General features: G+C 34.7%; 1 protein-coding gene across 1 annotated transcript in view; it reads left to right on the top strand.

The window, feature by feature from the left end:
• Positions 1-24,213, top strand: part of LOC136039174 (uncharacterized) — a gene marked incomplete in the record, with an annotated part of 228,537 nt that overhangs the window by 92,382 nt on the left and 111,942 nt on the right. Inside the window, 4 exon segments of the mRNA XM_065722689.1 lie at positions 4,512-4,640; positions 9,452-9,741; positions 12,540-12,661; positions 16,771-16,931. Of these exon segments, the coding sequence (XP_065578761.1) occupies positions 4,512-4,640; positions 9,452-9,741; positions 12,540-12,661; positions 16,771-16,931 (702 nt within the window).

Raw genomic sequence — 24,213 nt, 5'->3', positions numbered from 1 at the left:
AATATCACCTCAATACTCAATACCAATACCCCCCCCCCTCAATATCACCTCAATACGGTCTTAACGCTAAAGTTTTACTTTTTGTTCCAATTATTTAAGAATAACTATTAGAATATTAAGTTTTTTTTTAAAGTTCTATAAAAAAAAACTGTTGCGTAATGAGTGAGGTATTGACGAGGGGGTAACCTTCTCAGCTGCGTAATAATTTCTTATTGTTTTAAGTTTTGATGTTGCTCCTTACTTTCAGTTGCAACAACTTTTTTTAAATTTAATCTCAGGTTATTTTTTACATAATACTGGGAAGTCTGGCTTCTCCTTCATGGAAAATTCCCTTCCCCCTAAAAATTTTGTGATGGAAAGATCCTCCCACGTAATCTTTCCACCAGAAAAATTCCTCCCATCCGAAAAATGTCTGCCTACTTCCCAATAACCAAAACTATATGTAACCAATGGGCAAAGGTCATAGCTTGCAATCCTGACCCGGTCAATTTTGGAGGGTCAAGTTATCCTCGAAGACATAAGTACTGGATCTTTTGACTTTGCTGAACAAAATGACTTCAGTGAAAAAGGGGCGTGGGAGGGGGCTTAGTTGCCCACCAATATTTTGGTCACTTAAAAATGGCACTAGAGTGTTTGATTTTCGATCTAATGAGCACTCACTCGATCCTCTAGGATCAATAGCTTGATACGATCACCCCTGGGAAGAAACAAAAAAAAAAAAAAATGACACGTATCCGTGATCATTTTTCTGGCAAAAAAAATGCAAAATTCCTCCTTTGTATAAAGAGCTTGAAACCTCTGCAGTAAGGTGTTCTGATATGCTAAATCTGATGGCGCGATTTTCATTAAGATCATTTGTCGCTTTTGGGGTGTTTCCCTCCTTTTTTGAAAATTGGGCAAATTTTCTCAGGCTCGTAAATTTTGATGGATAACATTCAACTGGAAAGATTTTGTATATTTCGAATAAGCATCAAAATTTAATTCTTTTGATTTATCTGTTGTTATCAGGACTCTGTTTCTTAGAGTTTCGATTACTATTGAGCCGCATCGCTCCTTACTTATAGTTCGTTACCACAAACTGTTAAAAAACTGACCCATGAAAAAGCGACTCATTCCAACTTGTTCTCTGTTTTGTGAGTAGGGAGGGGGAGTTCGGGAAAGGATACACCTGTTTTTTGAGCTTATTCCTCCAACGAAAAGGCTTGAATTACTGGGACTTGATTTTACCTAGCAGAAACCCTGGCGCATATGGCTTATGAAAGAAAGCTACCCCATAAATTTTGAGAGGCCCAAAATTCACTCCCCAAAAATTAATTTCAGAGTTTTAAACAAGCATTAAAAATGTCAAATTATGCATCTATGATATATTCTGTTACATTTTTGTACATGCTTGTATTTGTCAAAGTAAAATACGAGCAGCATTCTCCTCTCAGCTCCTCTTATGTAAGCAGCTCCTGCAAGCTCTTCCTGTAACTCTTAATGCATACTGAAAAAAGATGCCTTTTCCTAACTTTGTCAAAACACTTAAGCCTTCTTAACAGTATATAATATACACTGTTACTATAAATAAATAGTAGCTTTTTTTTCTGAAATTGTGGACGAAAAAAGATGGAATTATCTTGGCTACGCCATTTGGCGATAGAGTTGAGAATGCCACACAAAGTGCAGAAGTGGTAGCCCTGGGGGTGGCGACAGAGTGGGAGACCGAGAAATACACTCAGACGTGCGCAGAGCCGTGAAGTCCGATGCGCGTATGTTACCGTGAAAGACCGAAATTGAAGACTGTCGACAAACTGGTGAATGCCAACAAACCCCTAATACGTCACTGAAAGATTCAATATTTCATTACATTCTTGTGTATTCGAACTCTGGCCGGTGTATTTCGACACGGCAGATATGCTCTGCGGAATCTCCAAAAGAAAGGAGCCGATTAGGAGGCAACTGGCTGTTTCACACCAAGTCCATTTCTCTGCTTCGATTCAGTCAGCTTTGCCAGTTAGATTTGTCAACAAGGATTCCTCCTGTAGCACGAAACTGCTATTTCACCACTATTTCATTATCTATAGCAATGTAGCTCTTGCACGGTTGCCACCTGTAGCGTGAAAGTGCTATTGTAACACTATTTTAGCTCTATCACGTTTGATTGTCGCACCGAAAATTGTTTTGTGGCACGGATATTTGGGCAATTCTAGCACTTTAGGAACTGACCGTGGTGGCAACCCTGTTTGTCAGTCGTATGCAGGTTTGGTGGTGACTAATTAGGTAAGGTTATAAATCTCAGAAATTGGTTCTCAGAAATATAAAACAATTCAGAAATGCTCAACATTCACCATTAGTGCATAGTGAATATAAAAAGTCTCAGAAATACTCAACATCCACCATCAGTGCATAGTGAATGTCGACATTCACCGGTGTAAGTCAGAAATAAGGATATTTAACTGACATTTCGGACATACACCAAGCAACTATGTATATGTTGACATTCACCGATGAATGTCGATATTCGCCAATCAATCAATCAATTTATTGATACTAAAAGAAAAAACTATTACAAAAGTAAAGTGGTTACTAGGCCCAAGAAGCTTTGCTTGTAATGGACCACAGATAACAAGAATTAAACACTATTATAATATATATATATATATATATATATATATATATATATATATATATATATATATATATATATATATATATATATATATATATATATATACAAAAAAAAAACACTGGAACAAGACAAGGACATTGAATAAATAAGATATTTGACAGAGAGAAGATTTAGAAGGAGATTTAACATATAGCTGAAAATGATTTTAAAAGAAGAGAAGAGACATACAAATTAGGAAAGGATTAATAAAGAGAGAGAAAAATTATTGAATTGGAAAGACCCGACGAAATAATCAGAAAGAAAAAGAGGGACATCCGAAGAGATGGAGTTCCATAATAGAATTGATTGATATACTGGAGACCTCTAGGCTGCTGTAAAAGATCGTTTTGGTAAAATAAATCGTCGAGAAGAATTACATAAAGAAGAAAAGTACATACCTGAGCCTGTCCGTGAGAAAAACTGCTGTAGGGGCGGTGGGAGAGTACCTGGAAAAGCAGAATGCGCAAAATAAAGAGTACTTTTAGCTATAATATGAAAGGCCAGATTTTGGTCTCTCACCGTAATACATATATATCACTCAAACCGTAATGGGAAGATGTCCTCGTTGGATATACCTTGCTTCGTCGATGCTTTATGCACCTCAGATGGTTCAATTTTTCGCCATATGTCATATGTTCGACATATAGGGGCAAAAGGGTTTCTGGTTTCAGAAGTCCCAAATTTCGACTAGAAAGACATAATTCCTGTTGATCAGTCTCAGTTAAATTCAAGGAAGAAAACATTAAAGAACATTTATTTTCATTTTCCAATTGAAAATTAATATATCTGTTTTTATTTAGTTAATTTTTTTTAACCTGTTTGAGTTGGCTTCAGTACCCCACTTGCATTGTGTCTTTTCTTCTTCCGCACATGTGTATGTGTGTCATTCTTATATTTTTTTGAAGAGGTAAGTACTTCGTTTTATTCTAAACCTCATTAGGTCAGCTTTAAGGCGGCTCTTAAATCATTTTGTTATAATTAAATAAAACGATAAATTGAAAAATAGAAGAAAAAGAAATGTTAAGAAAATATATAGAAAATTAATAGAAACACAGTTTACAAAAAAAAGCAAAAAAACCTTCAAGATTTAAAATTTAAGAGATTTTCCAAAAAACTAAAGCAAGTATTAGAAAATATTAACAAAATGTAAAATACTATTTATTAACCTTTAATAAGATATGATTAAAACATAAAATTTGCTTTGTTTGGTTTATTTTTGTTTACTCATGTCAAGGTGACCTATGATGTAGTTGACGTCTTTAGTTATGACAGTTTTTGCTTATTTTACCCATTTGTTTAACCTTATTTAGGGACTTGCGGCCCTGTCAAGTATTTTCGTTCTTCTTCTTTTTTTTGCGTAGGTTTTATGTGTTTTCTGACAATGTAATTAAAATATATTCACTATAAAGTAAATGATTATGACTAAGACCAAAGAAAGTAGTTTTCTCAAAAGGGCTAAATTGCAGCCACTTCAGAGATCATTGCTCTTGGGTTTGGCCTTCAAAGCATTGAAGTAAAATGGAATAGTTATGTTGAGGTTCTCTCAGGTTCAGCACGCTAGGCTCTTCCATTATAATGGAAAATGTCCATTATAATGGAAAATTTTACAATATATTTGATAGTTGAGAAATATATTGGATAGAACGTCGGGAGAGTGGCAAATATATTGGAAAGTTGGACTTCTACTGAAAAATGGATTTAAATGTGTTTTATGCTTGTACATATGTCGGTACCCCATCTAGATGTTTGTTAGCATAGAAATATTGCTATTTATAGTGTTTTTATTATTTGTTTGCCTATTATTTATTTGCCTATGCCGGTGCCTCTGCTATTGGACCAAAAATACATGTATTTTTTTCAGGATAGTCATATGTATTATAACAGCTCCTTTTATCCTGAGGTCTCAGGGACATGGAAAGAATATTGGTTAGACCTGAAAAAGGACCCTGAATCCCACACTGTACTGCCCGGTGCACACAGAAAAACGGCTGTAAGATCTTCACCATTAATTTTATATATTTATTTCTTATTTATTATGTTTCATATATTATTTCTCCTAACATATTTCGTGTATTCTTTTTTTTCAACCAGCAATGGGACAACAAGAGGGAAGTCAAGACCCGTGACAAGATATCCCCCCCCCCAAAAAAAAATAACCAACAACAACAAATTCGTAATAATAATAATAATTTACATTTATTTCTGGAATGTCGCCTGCCAAGGTGTTGAATGTTGGTAAATTAGTTTAATTATTGTCTGTATTGTAATAGTATAAATTTTATGATAAAAATAAATATAAAACACACTATCTTTATAATTATTCACTATATAAATAATTTGAATAATGTTTATTATTTTAATTATCTGTTTCTTATTCTATTTCTCCTATCATATTTCGTGTATTTTCTTTTCTTTTTATTTGTTTCTCATTTATTGTTCCTCATTCATTATATAGCATATACTGTTTCCCATACCATATCTCATTTAATGTATAAGGTTTATATGCAGGGCCATACCCAGGATTTTTTTTTTCGGGGGTGGGGGTTTACAAAAGATTTTTTGTTTTTTTTGGGGGGGAGGCTACAAAAATAAAATGAAAATTCATTAAAAATTTGTTCGTATTCATTTTTTTACGTTTTTTAAGAGCTGTACAAATATTTCGGTTGGCAACCCCCCCCCCTGGATATGACCTTGTTTATATACAATGTCCAGGTTTTTGGTATGTCATTTTTTCGCTCTTCAATGGTTTTAATATATTAAGACAAGACAAAAATTATGCCATTGCTCTATAGCTGGATTCTATTCTGTCTATGGATAGAATTTGAAGTTTGGATTTTAATTGAATTTATTTGTACTTGAATTTTAATTACGGATTAGATTTTAAAATCCTCTTCCACAGAATTTTTCAGATCCAAAATACATTGTAAAATGGTTAAAAACTGTTAAAAAAAGGACAAGCCATGCTTGAGTATGTAGAGACACTTCTTTAAGAAGGGTATCTAGGTATTATATATAGCTAAGTATATATATCTAGGTATTAAGTATCTAAGAAGTAAAGTATCTAAGTAATTTAATAATTCTGTTTCTGTGAATGCATCGATCTGAGACTAATGAATCTAATATAATAATACTAATATAATAATAATAATGAATATAATAATATAATCTAAAAATATAATAATATATAATCTAATAAGTCTTTTGTCTTCTTGGTTGAAGTTACTAATGCAGGTTTGTCGCAAAATTGCTTGTTTGTATTGGAAGATATACCTTAAAATATGTACATTTCGTTCACTTTACAATACATTTGTAAAGCGTGTATTTTGTACAATATGTACATTTTAAATAACCGTATGTGCACAAACATAAAAAAGGTGTTGTTGTTTCGCTTATTTCTGAGCCAGATCCTACAATATCAGAGCTGAAGTGGATTTTTATATTTTTTATATACTTTTTTATATATTATGTATTAGTATATTTTATATATATTTTTTATATATTTTGTTCCGACCAACTTCCGTCGTATCAAGCAAGTTTTCGCTTTCGAGTGGAAAGATCTATTTAAGCAGGCAAGCTAAATGGCAGCACTTTTAATTCGAAGTTTGACTAAAATCTAAAAGTGCTTTAGATATATGATGATCCCCTGGTCTCGCCGCCACAATATTCTCTTAGAATATTCAATGGAAGAATCTATAGTTTCAAGAAGGAGCATTCTTCCTACGGTTAGAAAGTGCTGCCATCTTTTGACGAGCCATTTCTGTTTGGGATTAAAGTTTGCAAGTTCATTATCTGCTTTTGGGACTGTGACAGTATGTCAAAATCTCATTCAAGTGCCGATCTATTCAAATTACTTGCAGTAGAGCAGTGGCTTCAATTCACGGAAGTTAGGGGGAGTTAGGGAAAAACCTAAAATAAAACCATTTTAATGAAAATACCTAAAAAGGATACTGGTTAAACCTAGGGGGCTGAGGGATAAAAAAAAAATCTTGCAGGGGCTCGTAATGGTGCCACAGGAGGGCTCCTTAACTTTAACAGTTTTTTTCAATGCTGAATGGGTACTTGCCTCGTAGGTAAGATATGAATAAAGAAAATAGAAAATAGATTGAAAAAAGAAGAAAATAAAAAATCTAAAGAACAAAAAGAACAAATCTAAACTGTATTGATGGAACTGTTGGAACTGAATAGTGATAATTCCTGCTGGAATTATCCAACTATTCGATCTATTATTGAATTATTGCCGATCTATCATTGAATAGTGCCGATCTACTATGAATAGTGCCGATCTATTCAGTTCCTGTTGGAACTGAATAGTGATAATGTAAATTCTGTCTTAATGTCTGCTTTTGATTTATATGGACTGTTTAATTCATTAAATCAATCCTCAACAGCTTAACCATTGAGTTGAGGCTCTTGGGGGGTTATCGCTAATTTTTGCGTGCTATTTGTTATTGACGATCGAATTTAACAGATCCATACACGTAACCCCAAGAGATTATGTCTATGGTTATGATTATGACATAGTCAGCCAATTATGACTATGCAAATTAGAAAGAGATTCTACAAATTGCAACTCCGAATTTAATTGAAAAATTGTCACGCTGATGAATATACAAAAAAGGTGTGGAATAGCATTTTGATTATTTGTGCCTTAATGCAAGTCTAAGTGATTATACTGAACAAAATGTAATATAATAAATATAACCTATAATAAATAATATAATAAATAAATAATATTCTTTAACTCTTAATAATTCTTTAACTCTGGAAAAGGCTGCTCATTGGAAACCATTTAGTTATATGCATGAATACACCAAGGGTATGAATACAACCAAAGGCCACACCCGGCTAGCTCGGAGGGTTGAACATCAAACTTGACCTTGTAGTGATCGGTTTGATTATGATATTTCGCTTTTTACCGTCGGTAATAGACAAATATTGAAAATAGATGTAAAGCTAAAATTTGTATTTGTGGAGATAAGCGAATATTTGACATTTTACTGGTGATTTTTTTTTTTGCATGGATAAGGAATTTGACTAACGGGAAGGGAGGTAATTACTTTTACTTGTTGCGAGACCAGACCCGGACGCCTCACCTGTATCTAGAAGACTACGTATGGTTGACTCCCATTTTTCGTGATCTTGTTCCTGTTCTTTTGCAAACCGGAGCCAGCAGCTCTCACTTTCTACCAAACCTTCGAAATCCACTAACGGGGTAGAGGTCGTTTTTAGTAGTTTTTGATAGCCCACCAATTCCTCAATTGACCGCCAGGTCGCCTGCGTCAATCTGGCAGCGGGGCAGCTAGAAGCACTTGCCTTATGATGCAGTTATTGGGTCTTCTAAGGAAACAGCCAAGACAACGCAGTCTTATTTGTTTGACAATCATGCGGCGGATTCGATGTTAAAGTAGTGGTGGCTGCTGTGGTGGCAATAGGAAGGAAGGGGGATCTTTTCTGCTCGATTAATGAATATATTCAAGTTAAATTTTTGGCAAGTCTATCCTGTTTTATCTCACCACTGGGGGATTGGTTTCAAATTCTAAATGACAGTTTTTTTTAGGGGGGAGGGATTAATTTCTCCTAATACTCTCGAAAGGGTATTGTTATACCCATATGGCGATAGTCCCTACTGCTAGTTTTTTTTTTTTTTTTTTTTTTTTTTTTTTTTTTTTTTTTTTTTTTTTTTAATAAAGAAGCATTTTAATATCCGGAAAATTAAACTTTTCTGTTATACTAAAATTTTTAAAGTTTCATTTTATGTCAGGAATGAGCCAGACGTCTAGGTGGTTTTAAAAACCGAATTTTAACACGTCCTTTAACACTTTGGTAAACTTAAGGATAAGAACTCGAAACAGACATTCCAAGAACAGTTTGGATATGAAATGGGAGAGTTTAGAATATAATAATGCCAAAAAATAGAAGGTTTGCATTTATATAATTTAAATCAACATATACGTCAGTTAAAATAGAATACGAAATCTAATGAAATTTAATTTTAAGTCATTAATTTTTAAATCAAATTTTTTCTATTTTCTATATTGTAAGTAATTTAGCTTTAAGAATATCTTTAAAACTCGTTTAAAACAACGCAGCTTTAAGGTGGCGTTAAATAACGTCTATTTGAAACTTTGTCATTTCAGTGATGTTTTAATTAATAAGTTTTATTGAACTGGCCAGCCAATCTTACAATGCGTGGAGGATCCAATCGTCTTCGACTCGTTCTCTTTTGAAAAATTGTTAGTTTTTTGAAAAACTGTTCTTTTTTAAATGCAGCAGGGTTTAAACCAAGATGGGAACGTCCTTGAACGGAGTGGGGAGAGGTTATAAGAGAAAATAAATCTATACTAAGTAGGAACTTCATTACTAAGAATGAACTTCTGCAAGTATGTAGATTCGAACGGAAAAGGAGCGTGAACTTATATTTTGGTCTCAGGTGGCATGATGCTGTGATGGTTTGACAGTAGAGGTAGTACTACAACGGCATGTTGCAACGAAACTGAACCATTTTTCTCCCCATCTCCTAAGTTGGAAATTTAGCAACTTCTATGCTTCGAGGTGCAATTATAGAAAACCTGTTCATTTTAGATTTTACACTGATTTTTTTTAAATAGGCATTATAATGTATGCACATATTGGGAAAAACCTGAAATCTGAATATGCGGTCTGCAAAATGCACTTAATTCTGGCTTCACAGTCCCAGTGACAGGCTTCATAACCTCAGTCTCTTATTGCCGTTTCTTCTTCTGTATATATGCATCTAGGCTTTTGGACAACCTTTATATATCTTCCTTTTTCTGTTTTTAGACAATATACGTCACATTTGATTTCCCGTTTTATGGCCACATAGTCAACAACGTTACAATTGCCACTGGTGGTTTTCTGTATATGGGAGATTACTTACAAGATTACCTTAATGCGTTGGCTGCAAAGCAGTATGCTGCTCCTTTATTGGCTGATTTTGACACGATGTCTAATCCTAATTCGTCAATACGATATAAGGATAATGGAACGGCGCTAACTGTTCAGTGGGATCAAGTTGTTATTCATAAACGAACTGATTTAGGAAGCTTTACTTTTCAGCTAATTTTGAAGAAGTAAGTTTTCTTTCTGTTATTTTTATGTTTTTTTTTTTTTACTTTTTTTTTAATTATTGTCAATAAAATGCATCACTTTTAAGTGTTGAATCTCATATGGGCTAAAAATATAACTCTTATGACCCCTGATTGAAACCATAACACCCAGTGACATTAGGGTAAAGCGCACATGCATAATGTACGGTAATAGTCCGTAAGATCTCTAAAATTGAGTATTATATATAATGTAAATACGTATGATGTGGGTAATATACGACGTCATGCTAGCATTTAATTAATAAATTAAATTTAGATTTGATAAGTATTTAATTTAACTCATATTATTAATTGATCACACGATTTCATCCGCTGATCTCAGCCATCAACATTTAACGTACGAGCATTTAAATGTTTTAAGCTATGTTTTTGTTATTTTATTTGTAGTTTACCTTTTTTTGTGATGACAGTGGTCTAGTATGGCTCTGGAATGCGAGTGGTTCGAAAGGCGGGGGGGGGATTTTCTGAATGTTTTTCAGAGAAATTGCCTACGGATTGTTTTGGATACCTGACTGACTGACCGTAAATAAAACAGTAAGTTGTTCGAAAAATATGGCTCAATCCCACTTTCTTGGGCTATAATCAGAGATAGGTTGAGGTGGTTATGACACGTTCTGCGGTAGAAGTATGACAGATTGCCGAAGATCGTCCTTGTTGAACAACCATCTAGGGCCAAGCGACAATGATTTCGTCCGATATTGGGGTGGGAGAATGTTATAAGGAAAGCATTTAATGGAAATTTTTACTTTTGGGATGTAGCGAGGGAGGCTTTCAATAGTTTGGGGCGGAGGAGGAATGTGCGTAGCTGTATTGACCCCAGGGGGCTTAGTGCTACGATGAGTTGTTGTTAGTAGTAGTAATAATAACAGAGCAGTCGCAATTTATCATCAAGCATTTACTCAATATTTATTATCAATAATTGCACTTCTTTCATCATTTGTATTATTCATCTGTTGTTATAATTGTCTGAATCTTGCAGAAGTGCCCAAAAACGTGTAATTTTGGACTATTCTTGACAATGCGCGTATTGCTGACAAAACTGGTTATCAAACTATATATAAAGCCTGTAATGACCTTGTTAGCATTACAGTTAGCATATTCAGGTGGAATTTTTTTTTATATTGATATGGTTTTTTGTCAACTGATTTGGGCTATTATCTTTTTGAAATCCTTGTAAAACCAATTTTTTTTCCAGTCTAGCTTACTAAAGCCTTGTTGTCATTTTACTTTTTTCATTTTTTTTTCGTTTTGCAATGTGGCGTCAAAATGGGTAATTAATCAATGTCTTCCCAAATAGGGTCGTTTTGTTCCTACCCTATCAGGGTGTGAAGTGATTGATCGTTTTCTGATGGTCCTTGGCCAACTTCGGCCGAAAAAAGTAGATGGGGACGTGGCTGATATCCAAGCGTTGCCTCAAATTATAACAAAGAAAAGAAAGTATCACTAAAAGATATTTAAGTGAAATAAAACTGGTTCTAGTGTAGCTAATAAACTATGTATATATAGAACATACATAGTTAATCATAGTTTAACTATGTATAAATATGATATGATATGTATAAATATATATGTAAATATGCATGTAAACATGCATATTTACATAGATAACATTATTTAAAAAAATATATATATTAAATATATATATAATATGCATCTATATTACTTATTATATATTAAACATACATATTACATATTTAAACAAACATACATATTATACATATCATCAAGCATATTTTCAAACACCTCTATCAACTTCAGCTAAATCGGGATCAAAAACCTTAAACAGGATCACATAAGGCCACAACCATCTCATTATCAGATGAATTCACGCAGGGAAACACAGGTAACCATACAAATGAAACATTGACAAATTGAGAATTTGTCAACATTTGTCAAACATTGAAAATTCGCACAAATCTCGGTGGTATTAGCATAGCAAGGGAATTTATATGGAAGACATAAGAAAGCATTATACAAAACTTAAAGATGAGATAAACCGTCATTCTTGTGTAATAGAGACAAATGAAAACTGCTGGTGTTAAAAGAATGAAAAAGAAAGTTTTGTTTAGCCGACCAAACTCGACGTAGTGACCAAACCAACGGATGCTGGCACTATAAAAACGAAAAAGAAAGTTTTTTGTAGCTAACCAAAACTCGATGTAGTGACCAAACCAATGAATGCTGGCATTATAAAAATGAAAAAGGAAGTTTTTTTTGTAGCCGACCGAACTCGACGTAGTGCCCAAACCAACAAATGCTGGTGTTATAAGAATGAAAAAGAAAGTTTTATGTAGCCGACTAAACTCGACCTAGTGACCAAACAACCGAAGCTACCTCTTACTTCTGACATGAACGTACGTCTAAGAAATCGAGCATCATCAAGCAAATGCCGAAAAATAAAAGCGAGTAACGGAATTTCCTCACGAAGGATAAAGTATTACCTCACAATCTAACTGGAGGAATAAGGGGTGGCCAATAATAGTGACATTTTTAAGTCACATTTGTGAGTAGACCGTGGACAGCTACATTAACTCTAAAATAAAGGTTGTGTATTATAATTGTTTCCAGAGATCGGAATTTTCCCAAAAACTCGGAATTTTGGCCGTCTTCCCAAGACGAAATTGTTCTGAAAAAATATTTTTCTTCTGAATAAAATTAATAGCGAATTCTTATTTATAATATACAGAAAATTTAATATCTTATATGTTAATATGTTATATATGTATATATTTTATATGTTTATATCTGTTCTTTTTTTCTAGTACCGGTGAAGTTTTATTTGTGTACAAAGATGTGCCTGTGAATATAACAGACATCAATGACGATAAGCATCCCGTTCGTGTAGGTTTATATGATGCCTATATTATAGAAAAAACACTATTTTGTGAGTAAATCGTTCTGGTTTTACTTTGATATTTCAAATATGTTCTTTTTTATAAAATTGATGTACATGCCGTCTTTTGATTTATTTTAACATACTCTAAAAGTTTTGACTTAATAAACTTAGCTGTTAACTGTTTGGTCTGCAAGATATTGCAGGCGCGAGCTTTGGACAACCTGGATGTGCATAGTGTCTTTTGATTTAGTTTAACACACCCTGGAAATTTTGTCTTAATAGCCTTATACGTTTCTGAGATATTACAGAGGTTCTTTTGACAACAAGCATCCATATAGTACTTCTTGATTCAGTTCATCGTGTCCTGAAAGTTTCAGCTTCACTCCCTTAGTCCTTTCTAAGAAATTCTTTATCTGTGCCACCTGTTTCTTGCTTGTTTATATAACTGATAATGCTAACCTAATTTCAGTTTGAAGACACACAACTCGGCTGTAATAATCTAAAAGGCGTTACCTGACATTGTATGTCAAAATGAGATCAAAGGTCAAACATATTAAGTTCAGTCAATTTGTCTGACCCATGTTTTTCGGTTTTTATGGCAATTGGAAGTTTCAGTTTCTTCCAATTTGTGTTTTATTTACTTTATCCCCCCCCCATTGCACTTCCTAGCTGAAGGGCCTTGAGACGGAGATCAGCACCGTTGGCTCGGACCTTAAGGGTCTAGTGCCGCATCCTTTACCTTTTTTATAATGAAAATTTTTTTTTTGGTTTATCAAATTTCTCTAAATGGACTCTGCTCTAAGGAGACTATATTCTAAAGACTATGCTGATGATTTGAGCATCCTAAATGGAAGTGTTAACGAAATGAATGACCATTTTTTGCGAGTTCAGGATGCAAGAATAGGTTTAAAAATTAATATTAAGAAGACATAGCTGCTAAGACCGGAAATAAGTAAAGGTATGACGGGTAATATCGAGCATATCGGGTAATAAGTGATATCGGGTAAGGAGAAGATCAATCAAGTAGATAACTTCACTTACCTTGGCATTATTATTAGTAAAATGGTGGTGGGCGCTGTGAATATGTTAAAAATATAATAGCTAAGGCCCAGGGTGTTTTTTCACAGCTTAAAAAAGATTGTAAAAATATGAAGATAAGTCTGCGAACCAAGATTAGAATAGCGAAAGCTACAGTGATGACAGTGGTCATCACTGACAGTGTGCAATGTTACAACCCTGTCTCACAGACATCTCTACCCTAAGTTTTTTTTATTTTTCGCACAAATTGCAAGGGTTTTATGAGCATGTTATAAAAAATTCTGTAAAACACCTGTAATTTCCTCAACTTTTCTCTTCGGGTTCCCCAGTAACTGGGACGATCCTTCAAAAATTGTTGAACAAGTAATACAAAGCTAGATTCTTCTAATTAAACAGAAACAGATGGATGAATAAATAGGTTTTTCAAGCAACTACATAGAAAGGGTTACTTTTTTGTCAACACAATGATAATATCTTAATGTATAAAAATAACCATTCTAAATTGTTATCATATACAGCAAAATCTTTTTCAATAAAGCATTTTTGCATTTTTATAAACGCGGTTCAATACAGACCATTAAAAATAAAAACAATCTTTAAAATTTACATGAAACAGATGCAGATACCAATGCAGCTGTTAGTTGTGTTTCCAGTCATTCAAACAAAATTGAACAAGATGATTAAATGCAAGTTTTCAAAGCTAACCTTGCGTTTTTAGCAGGCTGCTTCAAAGGTCTTTTTGGAACTGGTCCAATACTATTATAAATTAGTTTAGTAAAATATTTTGTTAGAGCAAAAAGAACAAAAATTATTCAAGCAATAGTAATAGTTTGATAATAGTTTAGCAATATATAGTGGTTAGCAATAGTTTAGCAATAGAACACAAAGCAATAGTTGGACAACTGTCCCCTTCCCTTCATCTAACTGTAAAAGTCTCAAGTCTAATACGGTCAAATACGGTATTGAAGCATGGGTGCTCCAAAGAAGTTACCTACGGATTAGTTTGGGTACCAGCATGACTGACCTTATCTCAAACAGTAAGCTGTATAAAAAAATGTGGTTCAATCCCGGTTTCTAGGGCTATAATGAGAGAAAGGTTGACATGGCTTGGGCATATTCTGTGGATGAAGGATGACATTGCCAAAAATCGTCCTTCTCGCCCAACTATCTAGGTTCAAACATAAAGCTAGTCGTTTCCCGAATGGGGTGGAGAATGGGGGGATTGGAATTTATTGGGAGATTGTAAAGAGGGAGGCTTTTAATTGACTGGGATGAAGGAGGAGCATGCGTAGTTGTGTTCGCCTCAGGTGACTTGATGCTGCAGTGAGTTGTTATTAGCCTTAGTAGTAGTCAAAAGAGCAACTAGGGATTATTATATAAAAGATTTTAATTTAAATTTAATTTTGGACAGGGTGTGCTACAAGTATATTAAGTAAAAAAAAAAAGCAACTGAAAACTAGCTTAAAATCATGTACTGAATAAGTCCTTAAGTTTGGAAGTGTCTGTAACCATAATTCAATCTTAATAGTGGAATAAATATAGATAGCTTCCATATTCCGTTTTTATATGTTTCGCTTACTTTTCTTCACTTTTTGATTAAACATAATTCATATTGTGTATAGACTTTTGTGTCTGAACAAATCAACAAGAATACTTTTAGGGGTTTGTCCAAGTCGGTGTTTCAAGGCCTCGGCGTTCACGCATATATTCATTTGGGAGGGAAAAAATTTGGAAAAAAATTAGGGAGAAGCATAAACAATTTGGAGTGTCATGGGGACATAGGCCTTAAAGCCTCCCTTCTCCGTATGTGTCCGTCAAAATTAAAGCCGATCCGTTTTACCAGTATATCAGTTTTCTCAATATTTTAATGGTTTTCATCAATATAAATTACTATTATTGATTATTATTCATTGTTAACCTAACTTTAAGCTCAACACGCACAGTCCTCCCCTTCCTACAAAGCCTATGCGCTCTAACCTATCGCCTTCTTGGTTACTACAGTCGAGATTCATGTTTGTATCACTCACGCTCTTTTCCCTCATCGATTTTCCTTTTTATTCTCTGTTTTTACTTTTGTTAATGATTATTGATTACTGTTAAAGATTTTTATTAATATCTATTTTTATCAATATTTTATTGATTTTATTAATATACCGTATTATTATCGACTTGTTAAAGAGCATATCAGATGACTAACACTACCAAAAGACTAATATACGATAAGACTACAGTCTTATCGTATGTTCTTTCGTGAGTACGGTAGAAAAAAATAATCTGTTGATTTTATTAATATACCGTGTTATTATTGACTTGTTAAAGAGCCTATCAGATGACAGACACTACGAAAAAAGAAAAACAGTCTTATTCTATGTTCTTTCGTGAGTACTGTAGAAAAAAAAATCTGTCCCCTTTCTTCAAAATACTAAGTCCCCTCCCCCCCCAAAAAATCTCGTATATTCCGATTTAAATCCTGGACGTGAGGCAAAAGAAAATGTACTTACCCAACTATGTATAAAATTTCAGTTGCCATAGATGCTTGATTTTAGACAAAAAAAGCACATACTCACTTATTAGCTTCCGAAAACCAATACACTGATATGATCTTTGCTCTCCAGGAGAACTTCTCTGTAACCCTCTATGTAACATGCATTGCATTTCTAGGTGTAACAACCAGGGTCGTATCCAGGATGTTTTGAGGGATTACAAAAAAACACTGTAGAAAACGCATCAAATTTTTTTTCACTTTTGTTGCGTTTTTACGAGTCAGACAAACATTCCAGGGGGTGAGGGGTCAAACTTCCTACACCACCACACCCCCACCCACCCCCCGCCCTCTGGATACGGCCTTGGTAATAGCTATCTTTGGCATCTTTGGCGTCATAAAAATTATTCTTTGATATCACAGAGAGGACTTTATGAACGCTGACAAAGATTACAAGGAATGTTATGAAAGGAGAAATAATTAATAATGAGGTAATATAAAAAGGAGAGATAATCTATAATTTAATAATTCTTATTTTTCAGAATTAGGAAATATTTTTAGGTATTGTAGAGTGGAAAGATAATACTTATGTGTAAATAATATGTATGCTATACATAGTAATATTTTTCTTTTTCAGTTGTCAGACGAAAAATCATTGTTTGGGAACACAAAGTGGATTTCAAGGATAACTATTTTATTGGAAATGGCACATTGTTGTATTTTACTCCTTTGCCAACGTGTCTTTCTCTTAAGACGTGCTCAGAATGTGTTCAAGGGAAAGAAACTATTGGTTTTCAGGTAGGATCTATCTTATATAACTTTTTAAACAATCCCAGTTTTTTAATGAATTTTTTTATATTACACTGGCGTTTCTGATGTTTCGAGTTTTAATTAAATCATGTATTTAGTTAGTTGATGCTTAATTTTTGAAATTTACGATAAAAATTTAGGCTTTACTATTTGTCATTTGGTGTTCCACAAGGATCTGGTTCAACCCATATTTTTGCCGTATGCGAGTATATCAGTGATCTAACTCTGACGATATCCAACCTCTGCTAGGAAAAAAAATCAATGGCAATATGCATACGCTGTCGGTACTTTAAGTATCAACGCACTACCGACTACTAAAGCAAAATTAAAAAAAAAAATGAAAATGAAACTGATCTTCAAGAAGCAATTGAAAATGACGAATGTTTTCGAATTTAGTTTAAAAAGAAGAAAAACCATGTAAAAAGGGATCGCATCATATAAATCACATATGATATATGATATTTACATATTCAATAACAACAATCTGCATACAAAATTCAATATGATTTACCTAAAACCAAACGGTTGACGTGGATTGAATCAGTTAAAAAACATACATATAAAGTCATTTCTATTCACCATAATAATAAAGAAAGAAGGAAAGGAAAAAATATTAAAAAGAATAAATAAATATGAAATTATAATAATAATACTACGGGAGCAGCAATTACATATCATGTCCATACTGTGGAGTCACACTCGTCAACCAACAGGCAATTACATCTTAATTTAAATCTAATCTAATCTTCTTCAAAACAAACCAAGCTAAAATTCATACTCACTCAAAAATTTTTCACTCAATTTTCCTTTAAAATCACTAGAATTTTCTATCTTCTTCATTTCATTTTCCAAATCATTCCATAATTTTATACCCTTCATAGTGAAAGAAAACGTGAATACATTTGTTGTATCTGCATCGCAGACTAAGCCGTAAGTTCAAGAAATTTTGTTTATACTATTCTGATGTTTCTAATTTTCCAATTTTTATTTAAGTCATGTATTTATTTAATTGCTTCTTAATCTTTGAAATTTACGATAAACAATCTAGTCTTTACTATTTGTCATTATGTGTCATTGGGTAACGCTCCGGACTTGAAATCCTGATGTCAGGGGTTCGAGTCCTGGTTTTGCCGATTCTTTGGTTTGGGACGGGGTCAATATTGTGACCCATTAAACTCAGCCAGAGTCGACCCAGCTCTAATAGGTATCTGGAAAAATCTTTGGAAAAATCACAGGAAGCATCGGATGATTTTCCCCCAACCACGCATTGATCTCCCGGCCGAAGGCATTGAATCAGGAGGTCGGTACCTGCGCAATGGAGACCATTGGTCACCTTGGGAAAAAGTTTTTTTTTTAAAGTTCCTCTAGGATCTGTTTCAACTCTTATTTTTTCCATATAAGAGCATATCAATAATCTAACTCTGACCGTTTCCAATCTCTGCTTTTTATGGCACTTGGTGTTAACCAAGTGACATATAGCAATCACAAATTCTGTCGGTCTGTCGGTCTATCGGTCCCGGTTATGCTACTTTAGGCACTTCCAGTTAAGCTAGGACTATGAAATTTGGCAGGCGTATCAGGGGCTAGTTCATATTAAATTAGAAATAGTTTTTTCCCTGATTTGACCATCTGGAGGGGGGGGGGGGGTCCGTTAATTCAGAAAAATATAAAATAGAAGTATTTTTAACTTACGAACGGTTGATCAGATCTTAATGAAATTTGATGTTTTGAAGGATATCGTGTCTCGAAATGTTATTTTAAATCCCGACCGGATCTGGTGACATTGGGGGGGGGGGAGTTGGGAGGGAAAACCTAAAATCTTGGAAAACACTTAGAGTGGAGGGATCGGGATGAAACTTGGTGGGAAAAATAAGCACAAGTCCTAGATACATGATTGACATAACCGGAACAGATCCGCTCTCTTTGGGGTAGTTGGGGGGGGGGGGTTTAATTCTGAAAAATTAGAAAAAATGAGGTATTTTTAACTTAAGAACGGGTGATCGAATCTCAATGAAATTTGATATTTAGAAGAATATCGTGTCTCAGAGCTCTTACATTTAAATCCTGAAAATATCTGGTGACATTGGGGGGGGGGAGAGTTGGGAGGGGGACACCTAAAACTTGGAAAACACTTAGAGTGGAGGGATCGGGATGAAACTTGGTGGGAAAAATAAACACAAGTACTAGCTACATGGTTGACATAACCGGAATGGATCCGCTCTCTTTGGTCTAGTTGGGAGGGGGGGGGGTTAATTCTGAAAAATTAGAAAAAATGAGGTATTTTTAACTTACGAACGGGTGATTGGATCTCAATCAAATTTAATATTTAGAAGGATATCGTGTCTCAGAGCTCTTATTTTAAATCCCGACCGGATCTATTGACATTGGAGGGGGAGGGTTGGGAGGGAAAACCTAAAACTTGGAAAACACTTAGATTGGAGGGATCGGGATGAAACTTGGTGGGAAAAATAAGCAAATGTCCTAGATACATGATTGTCATAACCGGAACGGATCCGCTCTCTTTGGGGTAGTTGGTGGGGGGGGGGGTTAATTCTGAAAAATTAGAAAAAATGAGGTATTTTTAACTTACGAACGGGTGATCGGATCTCAATGAAATTTCATATTTAGAAGGATATTGTGTTTCAAAGCTTTTATTTTAAGTCCCGACCGGATCTGGTGACATTGGGGGGCAGTTTGGGGTGGGAGAACCTAAAATCCTAGAAAACGCCTAGATTGGAGGGATCGGGATGAATCTTGGTGGGAAAAATAAGCAGAAGTATTAGATACGTGACTTACATAGTTGGAACGGATCCGCTCTTTTGGAGGAGGGGTTAATTCTGAAAAATCAGAAAAAATGACGTATTTTTAACTTACGGAGGAGCGATTGCATCTTCATGAAACTTCATATTTAGAAGGACCTCGTGACTCAGATCTCTTATTTTAAATCTCAACTTGATCCAGCGTATTTGAGGGGGGGGCAGTTGAGGGGAACCGGAAATCTTAGAAAATACTTAAAGCGGTGAGATCAGGATGAAAGTGGATGGGTAGAATAAAAACCTGTCTAAGACAAATGACTGACATAACCGGACGGATCTGCTCTCTTTGGTGGAATTGGGGGGGGGGGTAATTTGGAAAATTGAGGCATTTGTAACTTACGAAAGGGTGACCAGATCTTAATGAAATTTGATATTTAGAAGGATCTTGCGCTTTAAAGCTCTAATTTTTAAATTCCGAACAGATCTTGTGACATTGGGGGGAGTTGGAGGTGGAAACCCGAATACTTGGGAAACGTGAAAATTGGGGTATTTTTATTTTACGAATAGGTGATCGAATCTTAATGAAATTTGATATTTAGAAGAAATTCATGTCTCAGAGCTCTTATTTTAAATCCCGACCAGATCATTTGACATTGGGGGGAGTTGGAAGGGGAAAATTTTGGAAAACACTTGGAGCGGGAGAATCGGGATGAAGCTTGGTGGATAGAATGAGCAAATGTCCTTGATACGTGATTGACGGAACCGTACTGAATTCGCTTTCTTTGGGGGAGTTGGGGGAAGGGTTCAGTGATTTGGCGAGTTTGGTGCTTTTGGACATGCTAGGACGATAAAAATTGGTAGGCGTGTCAGGGAGCTGCACAAATTGACTTGATAAAGTCTTTTTCCCAAATTCGACCATCTGGGGTACTAAAGGGAGAGGAAAAATTAGAAAAAATTAGGTATTTATAACATACGAGTGGGTGATCGGATCTTAATGAATTTTGATATCTAGAAGGACATCGTGACTCAGAGCTCTCATTTATTTCCTGACCGGCATTAAGCCTCTTATTTTCCTTTTAAATCAATCTATTGATTCATAGAATTTTGCTAGAGCTAATACCATATGATCTCTTGGCTCTTAGCTCTTCTTGCCTCGTCACAAGTGCTATATGAGCTCTTAGCTCTTGTTTACTTTTTTTGTTTTACTTTTAGATACTTTATTTAATATACTGAAAAATACAAAAAAAAAATATTAAACCCCAACAGAGTGTATTGCTCGTAAGTCTGGGTGTGTAAATAATAGGACATACACGAGACAAGATCTTTTATTGACCGAATCACATAATAAATAATTTTATAAACTGGGCGACTGGGAGCAGGGCTCGATGTGTCGGCCATAAAACAGAGGTAAGAAAATGCCAAATAACAAAAAAAAAGGAAAGAAAAACAACATACAAGGTAGCAGATAACAGAAGAGGCCACCCCAGCGCAAGAACACCACAACCAAATGTCATACTAAAATCTATTATTCATCAATCCTAACATCCAGACAAAGAACTTTTTTTGAAATATGTTTTTTCCAAAGGTCATTTATATAAAATAAAAATAGTAATGGCCCCAATACTGATCCCTGGGGGACTCCAATATTATCAATAACAATATGGCATGAAAGGTGCCCATTTATTTCTATATGATTTTTTAATAAAAAAAAAATCAATAGTAGTACCAACACTTTAAAACCGACTGCTTACACATTGTTGGCGCTTAAGTATCGGCACACTACCGACCACTAAAGCGTTAGTAATTCTTGCAGGTGACGAGCTGTTACGCTATTTCTGACTCCAAACTACATTAATTAATTCTGTTTAGTTTATTGAAACTGAAACTACATTCATTAGCCATATGTATTTCAATTATTTTGAGGTAAATCAAGTTTTCTCAAAATTAAAAATTGTTCAAAATGTATTCATAAGTTTCTTCTGTTCTCTATAATTTTTCATCTGTCTTTATCAATCAGCTATCTTTAAATTGATTAATGACTTAGTACCAAAAACTTCAGAAATTGAACAAATTAGCACCATTCCATTTAAGAAACTTGAGTGATTCTACGGCAATAAAAAGTTTGGTTTTATAATACTGATTGAATTTTATGTCCAAACCAGATTATAGGATTTTGATTATATGATGCCTATGCATATTCTGACTATAATTCCGCACAGTTTTATGCATCCTTCTCGTTATCAGGTTAGACTATTCTGATTGTATCATAGGCAGCGCAAGGGATATATTTGTTACGTCATTTTAATAAAAGTAGTGGTAGAATGCACATAATGCCTTTTGGTTTATTCAACATTCCTCTTAACATACCCTGACAGCTTAAAATTTATATCCTAGGCTATTTCTGGACTATTGAAAGTTCGGTTTTTTGATAAACTGAAGGGACGGTGTGTGTTTTGATTTTGTTCAACATCTCCTTATACATTCCCTATAAGTTTGATGTTCATACCCTTAGTCTCAGTAGTAGTAGTCATAGTAGAAGTAGAAGTATGCACAGAGTGTCTTTTGGTTTGTTGCACATCCCTTTGAACACTCTGGAAAGTTTCAACTTAATACTCTAAGCTGCTCCTGAGAAATTGCTCATACATATATTCCCTGAAAGTTTCACATTAAGACGCCCATGAGTTCAAAAGTCCTCGGAGATTTTATTTTACATTGGCTAATAGTAATAGCAGACCATAAAATGGATCCTAATTTTCATTATCAGATTACTTCATAAATTCTCTCCCAGGTTGCGCTTCCTTCCCTACGAAGAGCGGCTTAGAAAGCTTGAAATCTCAACCCTCGCCTATAGATTCCATCGTGGTGATCTTATTGAAATGTATAAGCTCTGCAATGGAGCCTATGATAACGTACCAGCCCAGAGAATCGTGCAGTTCAATAAAAATCATCTCCGAGGACATCAGTACAAAGTGAGTACGGAACGCTTTTACAAGGACATGGGTCGATGGACTTTCGGCAACCGAGTGGTTCAGCATTGGAACAACTTACCAGAAAGAGTAATCTGCTCCACAAACCTACTGACATTCAAGAAGGAAGTTGATGAATATTACTCAAGTGACATTTTCTCCTTGTGCTAATTTAGAAGAAATGCAAATTAAGATTTTCGTTTTGTAGAGGCTTAACGGCCTACCATCAAATTTGCGAATATTTTTATTTAATTTATTTATATTCATGATCTACTAGAACACCTAGAAAGTCTTGAGGCCCTTGCTGAAATAATCATTTCTGATTTCGGGAAAGCTATCGATGTGCTTGATCATGAGACTATAATCAACGAAGTTTGTGCCCTGGAAGTCTCGCTGATTCTCTTATGTACCATCACAAGTTTCCTTTCTGGTCGTCAACAGTACGCACAACTCAAAAACAGGGAAACATCCAACTTCCAAGACATCACGCGTGGAGCAGTCCAAGGAAGCAAGTTAGGTTCCATCTTATTTGTGATAGTCATCAACCGACTGATGAAGCAAAACAAACAATGGTATAAATCTGCAGATGATCTTTCGCTATGTCTGCTGCACTTCCTGTTACAAATACCCAGTCAACTCATACCCCTGGTTGCAGAGCTTCAACATCAAGCTGATCAAGGGAAGCTCCAGCTAAGCCTCAACAAAAGCTGTGCAATGAGTGTCAACTTCCTTAAGAAGAAGAAGAGCATAGACGAATCAGCAGCTCTCTAAACAAAAAAATCAGTAAAAATACTTGGCATCACATTAAGTGACGATCTCTCGTTCAAAGATTACATAAAAAAAAAAAAGGATAAAAATCTCCACAAACGTCTTCGTTTGTGGACGTCCCAGTCCATTCCCGTTGTTATATAACAAGGAGATGATAACAAGGCATTCCTCAAAATTATAAGTATTTATGATTTCTTTTGGTTTGAAATGTCAGTTTTGGGTGCAAGGATGTTCACCCAGAGTAGCTGAAGAGGTGTGAAAGCATTTCTCATTGCATGAAAAAAGGTTTGAACCCCTCTCCATCCCCAAAATTTTTGCCTGACTCCGAAAATCGTAATAAAATGTATATAAACACATTTTTGATACTTTTTTGAAAGTTTTTATAAAGCTATTTTATATCAGTGTCAAACCAAGCATACATGAAGTAATTACTCCTACCTTTTAGTCCTAGCTTGTTTTTTTCTCTGCACTTCCTTTTGTAGGGGACCAATCTATGATTTTTTACCAACTCCACGTTTAAATTTTTTTTCTCCAACACTCATCGTACTTTGAGATCACATCAGCAAAAGCAACTGGTTTTCTGATATTTGGAATGACAGAGCAACTCCTTTTTTCGTGCTATAAAACTTATGTCATGTCTGTAATAATATACGACTGTCCTATCTGGTATCCGTTGCTTACAGAGAAACACAAAAACCAACTGGAAACAACTTAGAAGGGAGCCTGCAAAATAATTTTTGGGCCAAATAACGAAAACTTGAGTGAACTCAAGCTTCCAAC

The sequence above is a fragment of the Artemia franciscana genome, chromosome 19, assembly GCF_032884065.1.
Source record: "Artemia franciscana chromosome 19, ASM3288406v1, whole genome shotgun sequence".
Classification (NCBI taxonomy): Eukaryota; Metazoa; Arthropoda; class Branchiopoda; order Anostraca; family Artemiidae; genus Artemia; species Artemia franciscana.
Note: the sequence above shows the minus strand (reverse complement) of the source record. Positions and strands in the feature narration are given on the sequence as shown.